The sequence below is a fragment of the Sphaerodactylus townsendi genome, linkage group LG03 (genome assembly GCF_021028975.2).
Source record: "Sphaerodactylus townsendi isolate TG3544 linkage group LG03, MPM_Stown_v2.3, whole genome shotgun sequence".
Taxonomy (NCBI): domain Eukaryota; kingdom Metazoa; phylum Chordata; class Lepidosauria; order Squamata; family Sphaerodactylidae; genus Sphaerodactylus; species Sphaerodactylus townsendi.
The window spans coordinates 127461190-127480766 of NC_059427.1; the positions used below are offsets into that span (position 1 = coordinate 127461190).

Consider the following 19577-nt stretch of genomic DNA (forward strand, 5'->3'; position numbering starts at 1 on the left):
GCCAAGTTTGCAGATGATACCAAATTATGTAGGGTGGTGAGAACCACTGAAAGGATCAGTCTGAAAGAGCCTCCAGGTGGGACTCTTGATAAATTAGGTGAGTGGGCTAGGAAATGGCAAATGCAGTTCAATGTAGCAAAATGTAAAGTGATGCACATAGGGGCAAAAAATCCAAACTTCACATACACGCTACAGGGGTCAGTGCTATCAGTCAGACCAGGAAAGGGATTTAGGCGTCTTAGTTGATAGTTCCATGGGAATGTCAACTCAATGCATGGCAGCTGCAAAGATTGTTATGCCCTTATATAAAGCAGTGGTGCGACCGCACTTGGAGTACTGTGTCCAGTTCTGGTCGCCGCATCTCAGAAAGGATATTGAGGAGATAGAAAAAGTGCAGAGAAGGGCAACAAAGAAGATGATTGAGGGACTTGGAGCACCTTCCCTATGAGGAGAGGCTGCAGCAGTTTGGGACCTCTTTAGTTTGGAGAGAAAGAGGCTGAGGGGGGATAGGATCGATGTCTACAAAAATTATGCAATGGGGTAGAAAATGTTGACAGAGAGAAAGTTTTCTCTCTTTCTCACAATACTAGAACCAGGGGGCATTCATTGAAAATGCTGGGGGGAAGAATTAGGACTAATAAAAGGAAACACTTCTTCACGCAACGTGTGATTGGTGTTTGGAATATGCTGCCACAGGAGGTGGTGATGGCCACTCACCTGGATAGCTTTAAAAGGGGCTTGGACAGATTTATGGAGGAGAAGTCGATTTATGGCTACCAATCTTGATCCTCCTTGATCTGAGATTGCAAATGCCTTAACAGACCAGGTGATCGGGAGCAACAGCCGCAGAAGGCCATTGCGTTCACATCCTACATGTGAGCTCCCAAAGGCACCTGGTGGGCCACTGAGAGTAGCAGAGAGCTGGACTAGATGGACTTTGGTCTGATCCAGCTGGCTTGTTCTTATGTTCTTATGTTCTTATGCATCCAGATAATAGCTTATTACATCCATACTCAGAACATGAAGCTAATCAGCAATAATTCAGTAGTTTCTTGTTGCCTAGAATAAAGATTTATGGACAAATCTAATTAGTTTAGGAGTACAAGTAATGTACTTGACCTGCTGGTAATCAGAACCATTCTGTTAGTGAGACTATTCAACTTGTTCAGTTGCATTTTCTTTTTAACCATCTGTAAGAATCTCAGTTGCATTAAAAGAATCTCAGTTGCACTTTCTTTTTAATCATCTCTAAGTATTTGGATGTAGGCACATGAGTCTTTTTTGGACAAATAAAGTGCTTATGCCATTTTCTTCTCTTTTCCAGATGAAGACAGTTAGTGTTGCCTTAGTATTGTGCCTAAATGTTGGTGTTGACCCCCCTGATGTGGTGAAGACAACTCCTTGCGCTCGCCTTGAGTGCTGGATAGGTAAGAAAATACTATTATTTTCTTTAAACTTCTATCATGTCCTGTTTTGAGACTCCAAGTGCAGGTAACCATACTTTTAACACAAGTTTAAAATACACACTAACTTGGAAGGTTCAATTTAATTGCCATGTTTCTTACAGGTTCATTCACCTTGCAGTCTAAATGAAAAAAGGCTTCTCGGGTTTTGGTGATGTTTGTGAGGCTGGAAGTTTTACACTTGTGGAGAAGACATTGTGGTTGGATCCCACATAGATTCCCATGGGTGTAAGATAGGGTGTAATTTTTGGCAATTCCCCTGCAGCTGACATCCCCTCCAAATTCTGCTTCTGGGATCATAGGGTCCCCCAGGAATAGTTTAGGTAGGGTAAGTAGGTATATCCCATGGCAGGCAAAAAGTTCCCCCCCACACACACACCTGCAGAAATCTGTGAGGGATCCAAATAATCAAGAACATTTCTGTACATGCCTCCTTTCATAAGTATATAACCGTAAGAGAGCTTTCTGTTTATATAGTGGCTTGCAGGGGAAGAGATGGCCTCTTAGACCTGTGAATCCCCCACCACGGGTCTGCAAACTGTTCCCATCAGCCCTGCCACTTGGCCATGCTGGTAGGGGCTGATGGGAATTGTAGCCCATGAACATCTGGAGAGCCACAGTTTGCAGACCCCTGCTCCAAGCCATTTGGGGCTATTTTGGAAATCCTTTGTTGAGAAAAAACATGCTTGGATGTATATTTGTCTCTCCATGCTTGGGCTACCGAGAGGATAATATCTGCCAAAATTTGATCTGTGCAAAATTAGCCATTGTGAATGATCTTGTAATAGAAATCTCATACAGTTATCTGGTAGTATGCTGCTTTTTTCTTTAATTCTTTTAAAACTGCCCATTAAGACTCTTTAGACTCTGCATGATTTTAATTAATTCATGAGTAAACCTATTTTACTGTATAGTAAAATAAATTAACTGTGTCATGGGCAGTTTTTGACTGTGAAGGCATACAGGTTTCAGCTAGTTGGGAGCATGGGCAATAACTTTCTTAACTTGGACGCTGTCAATAAAATCATCTTGTAATAAATTTTTCATTTTATTTATTTATTTGAAAATTCCTTTGTTTATACTGCTTGTGGGAACTGGATTTTTCTTGATTCCTGTATGGGTATTCTTTCTTCTCTGTGAGCAAATGGGCCCTAATGAACATTGATTAGGTGAGATATTTTGTGTATTATCCTTGAAAGACAGTTTTATAAATATATGCATCTGTATGAAAATATTTCATAAAGCCTGCAGCAGTTTTTTTTTTTTTTAAATCAGTGTTTCAGTTTAGTTCTGGGGTCATTGAAGTGTGGATTTTTTTCAGCATTTGAAGCTGGACAAAAATAGATTGTGATCATTTTGATAAATTCATCTTGGCAAAGAATAAAAACCTTTTGAGCATTTCTGAACTCCAAATGAAGTTCTGTTTACTGTATCACTCAGCTCAGTGTGAAATCAACCCCCTCCCTCTCCCAATTAAGCATTTTCCAGTGTGAGTTTTTATTCATTATGAAATTGGTTCAGATAATCTCCTGTGTTAGGTCTGTTGCTTTAATAAGGGCAAATACTCTAATAGGCTAATAACACCTAAGAAATACTGCAAATGAGATGAGGAAGTAAATGTGAGGTTCTGACTTAACAAGGGAGGCCTCTTGCTCTATGTGGCCTGAGTATTTTCTCTCTTGTCATTTTCACTTTTTTGTCGTTGTGATCGTTAAAAGCTACTGTGACGTTGGATTTAATACAGTTGCTAAGAAGGCAGTAGGTTTAAAAAATGACTTAGGCATTTACTGCAGAGCTATTAACAGAGTCTCACAGTTTTATGCATGCATGTTAAATGGTATAAAGATAACTATAGATTTTTCCTTGCTGTTCAGAGACTTTGATTCCCAAAACCACAAACAAGGGTTGTAACAGTGAGCAATGGAATAATGCTAGTATTTGGAGTGCCAACAAACATTAAAATGAATTTGGGTGCTGTGTGGTTTCCGGGCTGTATGGCCGTGTTCTAGCAGCATTCTCTCCTGACGTTTCGCCTGCATCTGTGGCTGGCATCTTCAGAGGATCTTGCGCATCCAGATCCCTCTGAAGATGCCATGATGCAGGCTAAACGGCCAGAGAGGAATACTGCTAGAACACTGCCACAACAGTCTGAAACCACACATGCCCCAAAGTGATTCCGGCCGTGAAAGCCTTCGACAATACATTAAAATGAATGTTAATGCAGTGCTCATAGGGTATAGTTCTGTTCAGTATTTTTCCTATTAAGTAGCATATTGAGATTCCTAATGGTCTGAAGGAGAACCCCATACCTTGGCAGTCACTATTGTCCAGTTGGCGTTAATTGGTGTCCCTAGGTTTATTGGTCAATGGGAAGGAGGCAGGGAGATATGATACCTAGTATCTTTTTGTGTAGACAAGATCTTTCCAGCTGCTTGCTTCAGCTGCTGCATAAGCAGCACAGAATTGTGTAGATGTTATTGGTTTCCCCATAAAATGTTTTCCAGTGTCCAGGAGGGTTGGAACATATATTTCCCCAGCCCACTGCTGCTTGCTTACCTTAGCAGCAGACAGCTAGGAAAGCATTTGGGATTGCTATAGAAAAAGCAGTTGTTAGAAGATGGAACACTTCTCTGCAGTGAAGTGTACACTTCCCTGTGTGATACACCTCTGAAGATGCCAGCCACAGATGCAGGCGAAACATTAGGAACAAGATCTACCAGATCACAGCCACGCAGCCCAGAAAACCCACAACAACCAGCAGATAAAGACCATTTTGTCCCTAAAACCCTTGTCCCTAAACTGAGGCTCTGATAGATGGTTAGGGTATAATTAAAGGAATTTTTGGTTCACCCAAGTTCTTTGGCACATTGGTGCTCAGACATCTGAACAGGAACGGTTAACTAAAGGAATCTTCATTTGAAATCATAATACTGATTACTGGACTGAAGACATTGCAGAGAGCCACCCACAGCATTAGGCACCATTTTCTTTATTGTGTAGCTATTTTATAAATTCATTGATTTTATCAATGATTCCTAAGAGGATCCAAATTCACTGATATGCAGCAGAACCTTTCTCTGGAAAAAATGCTCTTATGATTTAGGATCAAAGCTGCACTGATGCTCTCCCCATGGAAACTTGAATAATGTTTATGTATATCTTATAGTTAACCAATGTATACATATGTGTATTTGAGTGGGGTTTGTTTTGTATTTGTTTTGGTTTGTTTTGGTGACCAAGGCGAAAAAAGAGAAAAGACAGTTGCTATATTTTGGGTATACAAAATCTGCACTGAATTATTGAAAGTCATGGGAAATATCTATAGGCACATATCGATATGTACATATATCCTACAGTGTGATTGTTTCCAAAAGATATTAAAATAGTTTCAGCCTTGAACTTTGATAAGGATTAAGCTACACATGATGCTGCAGTTGTGACTGAAATTCCAGATGTATTTTTTGACCTTAAAATCTGTAATTAGAGAGGGCTATATGTATCATCCCCCCCACACACAATGATAGAGGGAACGTGTAAAGAATAGAATTAAAAGACTATGCTATGAAAGTCATATACTTTGCAACTATTTCTGCGTAAAACATAAACGTGGTCACCACTTACTTCTGTTGTCACTCATCATCATGTGCTTATTTTGGTTATGTTTGAGGTTTGAATACAAATCTCCAGCTGTTCTTGCATCTCTTGGTGCTTTGCAAGGAAACCATCCCTCTCGTATTAGGTGGCCTCAGGGTTAAGGCCATTTCTCTCGTACACATTTCTCCTTCTGTTTCTCCAATTCTCTCCAATTCTCCTTCTAAAAATATCCTCTTGAACATTACAGTTTTGCACATTTTGTGGAGTGACATGAGTGAGGGGAGTCTTTCTGAGCTTCCCAGGCAGTTGGCTTCATAAGGTGGGAGCCCCCACTGAGAATGTATGTGAACAAGCAGCTGCCTGTCTCACCCATTTGTGAGGTGACACCATTATTTATTTATTGGTTCGATTTATATCCCACCCCATCCCCAAATGGCTCTGGGCAGGTTACAACATATATTAAACATTCCAGAACAATAAACATTAAAATATAAATCCTAACAATAATTTAAAATTTAAATTTAAAATTCAAAATTTAAAAATGTTAAAAATGCTAAGATAGATGGCATATATTTATCCCTCCCACCTCCCACCCCTTTTTTCCTCCCCCTCCCCCCAGAGACTGAAAGATGTTACAATCATCCGGCTGGCTAGTTGGGAAAGGCCTGGTGGAACAGCCATGTCTTGTGGGCCCTGCGGAATTAACATACTTCCTGCAGGGCCCTGACATCACCAGGCAATTTGTACCACCAGGCTGGAGCCAGGGCCTTAAGAGCTTACTCACTCTCACACACACATAGAGTGCATGCTAAGCAAAGAAAGCAAACAAACAGAGATTGCGGTGTCATGGAGCAGGAGGGAGTGCAAAGAAAATTAACAGACACAAATTACACTGCCATCGCAGCAGCCCAGCCCTTCTGTCAGAAACCAAAAACTCACATTAGGTAGTCGTCTGCATCTATACCTTTCTGCACACACACAATTTAAAATGTAGTATTTTAATAGCCTCCAGATAATCTTTTAAATTTTTTTTGTTCCTTTTGCTTTCCCTTAAATCTGTTTTATGTCTCTCGGGGCTTAATATTGGAATGAAGATGCACTTATGTCTTGAAAGGGAGTGAAGGATAGGTGTACATATCTTTTGTAATTTGCCCTGAATGAGTTGCAAAGCGCTGTAGCATCCATCTTTTGGGAAGCTAGAGTTGCTGGACATGCAGGTTTCATTCCAGGTAATAGACAGTGTTTTTCTGTAATATTTCCTCTCCCTTTTTATAGAGAAATGATCCCTGTTCTTCATTCTGGTTTTACTTTAAGAATCAAGTGTCACAATAAAGAGTGTAGAAAATGTCATTGAGAAAGATATATACCTTATACCATGTGAAGAAAAAAAAACCCCTCTGTTCAACAGTGTTATAAATGAATTGAATACTGAACAGAAGCAGTGTCATTGGAGTGAAGTCTCTTTCTTTATACATCCCCTAATGGAGGCTATGCATCAAAGCAAGGCTGGTAATATGGCAAGGGTTTTTTGAGACCTCTAGAAACAGGTTAACTGAAAAAAGCCTCTTTTTTCTTTGCCTTAATCATGGCCAAAATGGTAGCAGAGACAGGTAAAATAATGCATAAGGGGAGGAAAAACAGAGCAGTAAATGCTCTGTTCTATTGGGGATCCTTCATTCTTTCCTCCATTCTAAAAGTACTGTTAAGAGTTTGGATATCATTGTGAAGCCAGAGTTGTTGGGAACCTAACTTGTTTCAGTTGTTAATGGTAATGATGATGCATACTTGCTAGACCTCATATTCTTTTGGGGTTTTTGCTTGTCTGACTTTTTCATATTGTTGCTAGTGGAGCAAGTCAAATGCAATTATTATTTCAGTGTAATAAAGTCAGTAACTGGATAACATCATTATTTGCCAGAAAGCCTCTGCTGATGCTAACAATGGCAGGGGCAGGAATACATTCTTATAGGGTCTTGGTGCAAGCTGTAATGCAGGTACTTCTGAGAACATTCGCACTACACCACACAGGAATAAGCTGTTGGTCATCTCTTTCCTTGCCAGTTACTCCTAACAGTGCCTCTACTTCCACTTTGATCACGTGCTTTCCTCATGGCAGTAGTGTAACTAGGCAAACTGGAGCTCTGGGCAAAACCTGTGGGTTTGATGCCCACTCCCAAGTAGCAGATGCACCCAGTGCAGCACACACACACCCGGCCCCTTGTAGCTACGCCCAGTGGTGTATCTAGGCAAACTGGAGTTTGGCGCCCCCCCCCCATGGGCAGCTGCCCTCCCCCACCATGACCAAACAATGATTTTTTACACCAGGTCGTTTCAAAGTCACCATCACATTATAAAACATGCCCCAACTCACAAATCTGAACACAGCAATAGGCCATGCCACACAGCAGAAATAATTTTTAAAAAACATTTTCAAAATGCTTTCAAAATGTTTTATTACTGCTATGAAAACATTTTATGGTGTTGTATCCAGTCCCCCCAATTGGGGGAAACAGCATCACTTTCAATGTTATTTAAACTGGGAACCCCAGATTCTCCCTTTAAGGTGCATTTAAAAGGAGAATCTGGGCTCCCTAGTTTAAACAGGTGATGCTGGAATCCACCCCCAAACAGCATCATTTTCAATGGTGTTTAAATTAGGTAGCCCAGATTCTCCTTTTAAATCCACCTTAAAGGGAGAATCTAGGGCTCCCAGTTTAAACAACATTGAAAGTGATGCTATTTTGGGGTTGATTCTCCCCCACCTTGAAACAGCATCATTTTCAATGTTTAAACTGGGGACCTCAGATTCTCCCTTTAAATCCATGCCAAAGGGGGGGGGGGTTTGAAAGGAAAATCTGGGGAAATTTGGAGGGTGCCTGCTGTGTCCAGGGGTGCAATAGGGTGTAAAGCTTAGCAGCAACTGGAAACTTTCAGGAGGCTTATCTTTTGGAGACTTCCCTTCCCTAATGACACCACCCAGGTTTGGTGAAGTTTTCTTCAGGGGGACCAAAGTTATGGACCCTCAAAGGTGTGTAGCCCCATCTTCTGTTAGCTCCCATTGGAAACAATGGGTGATTGAGCACCCCCTTTGGGAGTCCATAGCTTTGGACCCCCTGGACCAAACCTTGCCAAATCTGGGTGGTATCAGTAAGAGACTCTCCTGATGATACCTCCCAGGTTTGGTGAAGTTTGGTTCAGGGGGTCCAAAGTTATGGACCCTCAAAGGTGTAGCCCCCATCTTCTATTAGCTCCCATTGGAAACAATGGGGGATGGGGCACCCCCTTTGGGAGTCCATAACTTTGAACTCCCTGAACCAAACCTCACCAAACCTGGGTGATAGCATCAGGAGAGTCTCCTGAAACATCCTTGAAATTATGGTGGTGCTAGCCTGAAAACTGCGTCCCCTGCAGGCCAAAAACGGAAAACCCACTAAATTACAAAAAAACCCACAAACGAGCCCTGCATTTTTGGCGCCTGCCACAAGGGGGTGCCCTGGGCAACTGCCCACTTGCCCAATGGGCATTACGCCCCTGCCTCATGGGGACAGGCTAGTGTAGTTTCCACACTGTTGCTACACAGCAGCTGATACAGTGTAGCAAAACCAGGCTTTCACATGGATCGTTTTCTTAGAGTTTTAGTGCCCCACTACATCACTACAGCCCTTTAGTTTTGTTTTTAAATCAGCAAATGCATTTTGTTATAATGTTAAGGAGCTAGAGACTACTGGTAACTTAACAAAAGAAACTGAGAATACAGAAAATTATACACAGATTGTTACAATATTATATCAATATAAATATGTTCTGAGTTTTAAAAAACAAAAATGCCCCTCAGTGATGGTGATGGGGAGAAATGGCTGCCATGGAGGTAGGGAAAATTGCTGCTGTGTGAATGAAAACTAGATTCTAAAGCCAATAAGTTATCCAAGAAGACCTGGAGTTTGTCTACTTCAGCTTTCTCAATCACTTTGCTCAGAAAGGGCAGGTTAGAGACTGGCGATAATGGGCCACATCATTTTTCTGTAGAGTCCAAGGCTATGAAGGACTTTGTATGTAATGGACAATACTTTGAATTCAGCCCAATAACTGATGGGAAGCCAATGGAGTACTGCAGAACTGGTATAATATGTATGCTTCACCTAGCTCCTGATCAAAATCAAATTGTAGCATTCTGCACCAACTAGAATCTCAGACTTGACCTATGTAGTCAAAATGAAATCAGATCAATCTTTATTACAGTTATAGAACAGTATAAAGTGGATAAGACACAACAGTTAAAAGCCATAAGGTGTATTAAAACAATAAATATATATCTAAAAGGATCTGCAGGGAAGGGATGGGAACATTTCTTAAAAAGTATAGGAGCATAAAAAGGGCGGGATAAGAACATAAATGTTAAATACAACAAAAATCTTAGAAACTAAAAAGAGGAATAGGTGCTGCAGAAAATCTGGCAAAACTGTATGTTATAGCAGGATCAGTATCTGTAAACATCTAAGAAGTACAGAATTGTCCTGTGCGTGCAACCTAGGAATCTATGCAGCAATGGTGAAATTAGACTAGTGCTTACATCTTTAAAGTACTGGCATTGAAAACACACATTGTTTCTGTGTGTACAGGTTCACAAGGACATCATCTGTTCAGGTAAGGAATCTTCTTATCTTGAACTTCAAGGACAGCTGAGGGGAGGCCCTCTGCCAAAGTAAAGGCCCTCTGATGGTTAGGTACTTCAAGAACTCGTAGAACTACAAATGCAATTTAATTTAGCAGTGTAAGGTCAGCAATGTTGGTTTCCAGTTCAGCCCATGGGGCTCTAATCTGAGGACACATAAGCATTTATTATCAGCAGGGTTTGAGGTGAATTAATACTGCCGTGGCATATGTCTTGAACAAAAGAACGGGCCTTCATGTGGCAGGAAGAGTAGTAGAGACTAGGCCCCCTTTTGCTCTTCTGTGCTGCTTCTTTGGTTCTGCCCCAATTGAAAATGAGTGGAAACTATTTAGTAGCAAATCATCAGTCTATGTTTCCTTAATCAATAACGATGTTTCATCGCAAAAAGGAAGTCAGTGAATTAGGAGTCCCTGATGGATTCAAACCACCCAGCCACGTTCCAGATAACCTCTGTAGAGTGCAGTCTTGATGATATTGTGGCATGGATCTGGATGGCCAGATTGGCTAAGTCAAGGTAGGGAGCTGCCAGGCTAAAACTAAGTTTGAAGAAAGCATTTTTTTTGCAAGTGCACTAACCTTCTTCTTCAGCAGTAATGCTAGGTTCAGTATAACCCCCAAGTTCTTAACAAATCCAGCAAAGGCCAACTGAACCCCTCTGAAAGTGAAAATTACAGTGTTCTTCAAGACCTCAGGTGAGGCATTTTATGAGGTTTCCCTCCCTTTATTCTTGTAACAGCTCTATTAGGTAGGATAGCCCTGTTAGGCTGAGAGTCAGTGGCTGGCCAAGGTTTACTAAGTGAATTTTGGCCCGAGTAGGGGTTTCAGCCCAGGGAAGGGAGTTAGTCCAGGTTTTGCATTTTTGCTACTAAACAATACTGGCAGTCAAGAGCAATTAAGAATCTACTGCATATATAGGAACATACTTTTAGATGCAGTCCAATCTATTGGCCCAATCTATTATCATGATCCTTGTGTAGATTATCATGATCCTTGTGTAGATTACTGATCTACACAAGGCCCAATCTATTATCATGATCCTTGTGTAGATTACTGATAGGGCAAGTGCTATCTTTTTTTAAAGATACTTAGATAGAAGCTGTTTTGTCATATTTACATTTTTGTTCTGACCAAAAATCATCTTTGAGGTGCAGACTGGCTCAGAGCAGACGTTATGAAATGAAAATTTTCAGTATGTTAAATAGGAGAATGTCTGCTCCATTCTCTTTTGTTCTTTTCATCTAGGGCTGCTGCCGGAGGTACAGCAGTTGGCAGCAAAGTCATGCTTTTTCTTCATTGTGTCATGCCGGTCACATTAAACACATAATATTCCCCGTGGCATTTCAGAGCCCTCAAAGACATAATTCGTCCCTGGAGGTACTTCTTCCGTGTCTCATTAGCTGTTCTTTGCATGCATAAAAACAAATTCAACTTAATGTTTCAGAGTGCAATTTGGGAATGATCCTGTTTCTGCTTCAAATTTACCACAAGTGTGGCATCACTGTGATTCTGACAGTATGAGAAAGGACTGCTGAGCAAGGAAGGAAGCAGTTTTTATGGAGACAAGAATTCTTTCCTAACCCCTCCCCTCTAAGTGTTCTCCTTGTCGGGTCAAAGTGCTCTCTTACACTTTTTCCAGTTATTGTAATGCAGAACCTTTATGGGGTTGCAGCAGTCACTTCTGTGGGGCAAGGCTTTTGTTTCTCGGAGCAATTTCTGGTAATATGGTTTCACCTTCATTTCTTGGACTTCTAACCTGCTCTCCCTTGTTCTGACAGGCTCTTGGTAACTAACTTCAGCATTCTGGTATGCTTGCTACTCCTCCCAAATTGGTGTTACCTGCAAATTTAATGAATAGTCCCTTCACCTCCTCATCGAGATTATTTATAAAAATATTGAAAAGTATGGGCCCAAAATTGGGCCCCGTGGCACCCCCTGGACACCTCTCTTCAATCAGATAAGATGCCATTCATCTGACATGCAGGAGCAACTAATTTATATTAGCAATATTCAGGGCCATACCAATGTGTTGTTTTGAATATGGCTCACAATACCATTTGAAACCCCTAATTTTAGATCGTAAAAGGAGGGACAGGAGGGTTTCAGACCAGAGCCCTAAGTCATAGGCCTCCAAAATTTTCTGCCATCAAGTCATATTGCCAGAGATGCTCCTTGTTTTGGCTTCTCTCTTTCCTCTGACATTGCTCCTTGTTTGCTCCTTGTCCTCTGAGATGCTCCTTGTTTTTGCTTCTCTCTTTCCTCTGACATTGCCAGCAGTGGGGCAGATGGATACATTCCAGGTGGTAGTGGTGGACCGATTGTTACCCTAAGCATGCAGTACCCACATTAGTTGGAGGAATTAGCTGCAGACAGAGAGTGAAAGGGGCAACTGGATCGATAACCTATGTATATTACGATAGTCCTGGGTGAAAACTCTCAAATGATCAAGCAATTGTATAATTATATTAGTTTAATTAAAGAATAAAAATAGTAAAACAAGAATATATTTTAAGCATTGAACATACACACACCAAATATACAAGAGTTGACTAAGAGAAAAGGGAGACAGTTGAATAGGGTTTCTGAAATGGGTGATAGTTACTAGTCCAGTGGAAGCAGAACTGAAGAGGAAAATGGCCAGCATTTCCAGGAGTAAAGAAAAGAGCTCACATGCAAGTGGGGGTACACTCCCAGATCCAGAATACACACATGCACACTATGAATTGCCAAAGGACCAATATCCTAGGATGGGTCCTGAGATGGTGTGAGGTTAGCTGTCAGGGAAGCCAGAGACAAAGAATTGATTGGTTTCCATGGTTTGAACAAAAAACAGGAGAGACTTGATGAGTCATCAGGATCCAAGAGAATGCCTGGACTATTCTCTTGAATACTGATAGCTTACTGTGATGGGTACAAGTAGTGCTCTGCTTGGAGTTCTGATTAAGTGACCTTTAGTGGTCAACCACATTCTTGTCCAGGCTTTACACACAAGATTGATTCGAAAACTCTCTGAGAGGCATCCATTTTGGGGAGAGTAGTGCCTTACTCTTAGGCCAGTCTTTGATTCCCATGTCTTCGTGACACTCCTTAGTGGGAGGAGGGGTCTGATCACTTACACCATATGCTACCAGTTGTTGACCTATTTTAGAGGTGTTTGTGCTATGAGATGAAACTGACTGTACTGCACCACCACTGTTGAGAGTAAGTGAATGCCCCATACCTGATTGTGCAAAGCACCTGGGAATTTGTAGCTCGTGAAAATGAAAACTGGTATTTTAGAAGTGAGTCATGGAGCTGGAAGGGTAGTGGTTTTACAGTATTCAAAGTATTGCTGTAGTCACAGTGCAGTCTCAGAAGTAGTCTTGTGATTTGTGCATTTGGGAGTGAGTTGCTGGTTTTCTGTGCAAGCATCTCATGAGTGATAGTGCAGGTGGAGATAATTGTTTGTGGAGGAGAATAGTTTTTCTACAGGCATACTAAAATTGGCTTGGCTTAAGAAAATTGAAATTTGTCATTTTTTTCTTCTCTGTGTAACTGCAAGATAGTATGGTAGCAAAATATTTAGTTTGGTGTAGACTGGTTTTAACTTAAACCCACCTTAATAGTTCTGTATTTGAGTCCTTCTGAAGCTCTGTTGGAAGAACTGAGGGAGTTGGAAGAAAACTCCCCGCACCTTTGCTAAACAATAAAAAATAATGGATTTTATTCAAGTGAATACTGCCAATCGTTTTGAAGTTCTAATGGATAAAGACTTAGAAAATGCCACTGTTACATCCAGTAGTAATGCGGAAGTAAACAGAAAATCAAATGAGCACCCTAGAGATGTAATAAGCAATCTGAAAGAGAAGATAAACATCAAGAAAGCTGAGGAATGTATTGTAAATGAACTGGCACCAACTCAACATCATCTACAAATGGAAATAACTTACCAGTCTCTTATCCCTTATAGTGATCACAGTTGAACACATATACAAGGACTTAAAATTATTAAATAGTAAAATGGAAGAAATTACCAAACAGAAGGGGAACTCAGAAGATGTAGCGTAGAGGCAGTTAAAGAAACAACCTGATCTGTTAAAGAAACATTCTTCAATTTCCTTTTGAAAAAGAACTTAGTAGGGGACTCGAGTAATCTGATAAGGGCTCCAAACAAGATATGCTTAACTGTGTGTAACTACAGAGGAAGAATTCCAAACTGGAGTAATTCTACAGCTGCAAGAAGAAACTTCAGGGAACTGTTAAAGAGTGAAATAAATTTTATAAATCTACAAACTGTGGAAGCTCTGGAATCCACAAAACAACATCCTAGAGTGATCCTGACATCTAACTCTAACAGAATCCCCTTAATAATGTTACGCAAAAGGACTTTTTTAGTTTCTAAGGGTGTGTTTCTGACCTGGGATTTTAAGGACACTCTTATTTGCCCACTCTTTTCCAATGTAAAACATGATCAAAAAGGAAATACACAACAAACTACAAAGGAAGCTAAAAGATCCCAAATTAATCCCTTGGAGCTAAATAAGAGAATATCTGATTTCACTGGTCAGAAGAAATTCTTGGATACCCATAATATGAGTTATCCAATGGAAACTACTAATATTAGAGGAAAAACTTAAAGAATCCTTTCTATCTTGACCAGCAGAAAAACAAGAGGGAATTATAAACAGACTAGAAACACTCAAGCGTATGAAGAACAAAAGGTCTTCAACATCAAAAAAGCAGACCACAATTCAATCAGGCTGTATAAACAGTCGGGATGATCCTATCATACTAGACTCACCTCTGCTGGAAGAGTTCAACAATGAATCTCTGATATTGATACAAATAGCTCAACACTCAAGCTGTAACCTGACCATGGAAATGGAAATAGATAGCTGGTCCAATCAAGTTCTGTCTAACAGGAAATTTAATGTGATCAAAGAGGAAAAAATGGGCTGAACTATCCCATGTATATATTTCCTCAATTTTAAGAGCAGAACAGCCATTGTTGGAATGGCCAGATGTAGTCCCATCTACAGAAATCAAGGACCTGAGAAAGCACAATAACTTTTTGATAAGTGAAGCTCAGGTTATACCTGTTGCCCAACAAATAGGAGATTTAGACACCTCTCTACAGGATAATGATTAACTAATCAGTGCTCATGATGAGTTGCAATTTAAATGAGTTGAAATTGTGAGTTCCTCTGTAAACTCATACCCAATTATGGATGCCCAAATTCCAGTAAAAAAGATGAAAGAACAACCCCACAAAAAAGAGAAAAAACACCAAAATGGCTGCGTCTTCATAGAAAAAGAAAATTCATTAGAACAAATTACACCAGTAGACTGACACCAACTGTCTAAAGAAATTGAAGACCTAAAATTTATTTTATGGAATGTGGTGGACTGGGAGAGTAAATTTATGCCAAGCATCTACAACACTGGTGGTGAACCTTTGGCACTCCAGATGTTATGGACTACAATTCCCATCAGCCCCTGCCAGAATGGCAAATTGGCCTGACTGGCAGGGGCTGATGGGAATTGTAGTCCATAACATCTGGAGTGCCAAAGGTTCACCACCACGGATCTACAATCTTTTTATAATGAAATACAGTCTTCAAGGATATTGACATAATACTTCGTATTGTCTATGTTTTTCTTACAGGTGAGTCATACATTTGCAATGTAAAGTATAAAGTGTAGTCAACTGTACGAAAAACATAGACAATATCTCATTATAAAAAGACTGTAGATGCTTGGTTTATTGATATATATATTCATGTTTATAAGGGTAAGAACAGATTACTGTATATACACCTTATGGGATGGGTGATTTGCACTGTGATACATGATGTATTTTTATTGCTAGTATAAGTTAAAAAATATAACTGAATGTCAATTATGCAGCTTTAGTGTGCAACGGTATATTTCTTTTTGGTTTTTGTGCAACCCCTGCTGTTTCTTTGGCACGTTTATCTCATATCTGTTATTCTCTTGCAAGAAACATGGTGTCTAAAGGATATTTCCCTAGATAGTTATAAAGTTCATGATCTAAAAGCAAAAATGCCATCCCTGGGGAAGCGTTCGCACTGAAGCAGCAGTGCCGTCCTGGCAGCCCCAGAGCGGCGTGAAGAAGGCGCTTTAAACCTCGCTCATCAAGTGCGATTTTTTAAAAGCATCGTCTTCCCACCAGCGCAATGTGAACCGCACTGCTGGGAAGATGCCATTTTCCCCCTCCCCTCCACTCACCATCCTGTCCAGCGTCGCTTTGGAGGGCTGGGGAACACACCCATGCTGCCCTCCGACCTCCAGGGGTCATGTCCCTCCAGCCCTCCAGAGCAGCGCTGGACGGGACGGTGAGTGGAGGGGGCCGATGGAGAGGCGACTCCATGCGGAACCACCTCTCCCTCTGGGGAGAAAGCTGGGGCTGCTTGCACACTGCTGTGCGAGCAGTGCTTGAGCCTCCACCGGCACAATTCATGCTGGTGTAGGGGCATTTCCGTGTGTGTGCGGAAACAGCTTTAGTTTCCTAGGAGCTAAGTAGTTATATACATAGAATCAAACATTTTGATCAGAGGGCATGTGGCATAGTCTTAAATCTTGAAAGGAAAAAGTATATTATCCTATCAACATATATACCTCCATTGAAATCCTTAAAAACAATTGAAGTAATTTGGTACAAATTCAAAGAGTTTGTTCTGAATATAATCTCAAAATATGTAAATAATGATCTTATTATTTATGGGCTATTTAAATACTAAAATAGGACCAAACAATAAATTTCTGAAAAACCTGAAATCCCCTTGTTGGAAAGAAAATCAAAAGATCAAATTGCTAATTATGCGGGCTCTTCCTTGGTTGCTTTTTGTAATAGATTAGAGCTAATGATTTTAATTGGTTCAGTATCAGCAGCTCAAAATGGTGACTACACATTTGCAAACACAAAGGGCATGAGTGTTATAGACTATGGTCTGGTTTCTAAAGATCTAGTGACCAATATTGTGACTGAATATTTTTCAGGTAAACCTAGAACTGAGAGTGATAATCTTCCTCTTATATTAAAAATTGCTTCTCATGGCAGATCACACCATACTAGAACTTCATTAAACAAATTACCTTTTGTGCTGAGGGTTCCAATTAAATGGTCTCAAAATCTAAGTGAGAAACTAACCGAGATAAGAGTTAATATAGGGAAGAAAATAAATGGTCAGTCCCAAATGGTTTGATAAGGATTGCTGGAAGTTAATGAAATAACTAAATGATACCTTCCGTGCTTACAGGAGTTGGGGATCAGTAAGCTGCCTGATGATTATATCTTACTGAAAAAAAAAGAATATTTTAAGTTGTTGAAAATTAAGAAACAACAAGATTGTGACAATGCCTGGGCATTACTGATGGAAGCGTCAATAAATAATAACACCAAGGCTTTTTGGAATCTTGTGAGAGGAGTCATTTTGACTGAAAATACTGCACCAAGCTATAACATACCTTCCCAGGTATGGGAAGACCATTTAAGGAAAATGTTTGCAGAACAAGATAATACCAATGTAATCTCGGTATTTAGTCCAGGAAAAAATATTAAACTCTGCTCCTGAGTGGGGCCCTGTAAGTGAGGGCGAAATTTTTGATCAGATAAAAAAGCTTAAGAAAGGCAAGACATCTGGAATTGATAAGACCTCCTCAGAATTAATAAAAAGAAACATTGGTGGGTGCCATTATTAGCAGCCTTATTTACATCAATAAATACATCAGGTAAAATACCATCAATTTGGAAATTGGCAGTAGTTGTTCCAATTTTTCCCTTTGAATTCCCTTTGAATACAGGTTATGTCCATGCATTAATAATGATATTGAAATGGTGTTACCCATCTTTCTTGGTATCATCTGCCTCGCGAGAAATTGATACTGCCTTGGATAAACTAAAGATCTTTATATTCTGAACCACTCTTGGTAAAATATCTCTTGGAGGATAAAGTTTTTTAATTAACCTTATCTGTGGCAAAATTCTTATCTGAAGCATTAAGAATTAGATCTGCTAAGTTAAATGACTTTAATATGCAACTTATCCCTGAAATCAGCCTCCATCCCTGAAGACTGGATGATAGCCAATGTCACACCAATCTTTAAGAAAGGGTCTGGGGGGACCCAGGAAATTACAGGCCAGTCAGTTTGACATCTGTTCCTGGTAAATTAGTAGAATCTGTCATTAAAGATAAAATTATTAAACATGTAAAAAAGCAAGACCTGCTGAGGAAGAGTCAGCATGGCTTTTGCAGAGGCAAGCCCTGTCTTACAAACTTACTAGAGTTCTTTGAGGGTGTAAACAGGCATGTGGATAAGGGGAAACCAGTGGACATGTCTACTTGGATTTCCAAAAGGCTTTTGATAAAATTCCTCACCAGAGACTATTGAGAAAACTCAGCAATCAAGGAATAAGAGGGGAAGTCCTATGGATTCAAAACTGGTTGAGAAACAGGAAGCAAGGTGGGTGTAAATGGGAAGTTCTCACAATGGAGAGATGTAGGGAGTGGTGACCCCCAAGGATCTGTTTTGGGACCAGTGCTCTTTAACCTATTCATAAATGACCTGGAAGTAGGGGTGGGTAGCGTGGTGGCGAAGTTTGCGGATGATACCCAAATATGTAGAGTGGTGAGAAGGATTGTGAAGAGCTCCAAGGAGACCTTTATAAATTAGGTGAGTGGGCTAAGAAATGGCAAATGCAATTTGCAAATTCAATTTGTGGTGAAATGTAAAGTGATGCACATGGAGCAAAAAATCCAAACTTCATATACATGCTACAGGGGTCAGTGCTATCATTCACAGACCAGGAGAGAGATTTGGGCGTCTTAGTTGATAGTTCCGTGGGAATGTCAACTCAATGCATGGCAAACTCTATGCTGGGGATAATTAGGAAAGGAATTGATAATAAAACTGCAAAAATTGTCATGCCCTTATATAAAGCAGTGGTGTGACCCCATTTGGAGCACTGTGTTCAGTTCTGGTCACCACACCTCAAAAAGGATATTGAAGAGATAGAAAAAGTGCAGAGAAGGGCAACGAGGACAATTGACGGAGTGGAGCACCTTCCCTATGAGGAGAGGCTGCAGCGTTTGGGACTCTTTAGTTTGGAGAGGAGACGTCTGAGGGGGGATATGATTGAAGTCTATAAAATTATGCATGGGGTAGAAAATGTTGACAGAGAGAATTTTTTCTCTCTTTCTCACAATACTAAAACCAGGGGGCATACATTGAAAATGCTGGGGAGAAGAATTCGGACTAATAAAGGGAAACATTTCTTCACGCAAGGTGTGATTGGTGTTTGGAATATGCTGCCACAGGAGGTGGTGATGGCTTTAAAAGGGGCTTGGACAGATTTATGGAGAAGTCGATCTATGGCTACCAATCTTGATCCTCCTTGATCTGAGATTGCAAATGCCTTAGCAGACCAGGTGCTCGGGAGCAGCAGCAACAGCAGAAAGCCATTGGTTTCGCATCCTGCATGTGAGCTCCCAAAGGCATCTGGTTGGCCACTGTGAGTAGCAGAGTGCTGGACTAGATGGACTCTGATCTGATCCAGCAGGCTTGTTCTTATGTTCTTTATGAGGATATGAATGAATTGTTTTAGCTTATTAATGAATTTTTTTATTTTGTTCACTTAAATTTTATACTGTATGGTAACAATTTTATAGTCTTTGTTAATCAATGTTATTCCTATTTAACATTTTGGCCTGTAATAAAAGTTGTTGATTTCTGTGCATAATATGGCTGTGAATATACAGCACCAAAGAAGTCCGAATTCTATATCAATATGGCCCAAATTCTGTGGAATTCAAATTATTGCTTGCATTTACATGTGGAAAACGTGATAAAGG

At 40.3% G+C, this 19577-nt stretch overlaps 1 protein-coding gene across 6 annotated transcripts in view; it reads left to right on the forward strand.

Annotated features, from left to right (window-relative positions):
• Nucleotides 1-19577, forward strand: part of RPTOR (regulatory associated protein of MTOR complex 1) — a 458205-nt gene that overhangs the window by 47742 nt on the left and 390886 nt on the right. For all 6 annotated transcript variants that reach the window (XM_048488432.1, XM_048488434.1, XM_048488435.1 and 3 more), the window contains exon 2: nt 1325-1427. In XM_048488432.1, coding sequence (XP_048344389.1) covers nt 1325-1427 — 103 coding nt within the window. The remainder of the gene's footprint in view (nt 1-1324; nt 1428-19577) is intronic.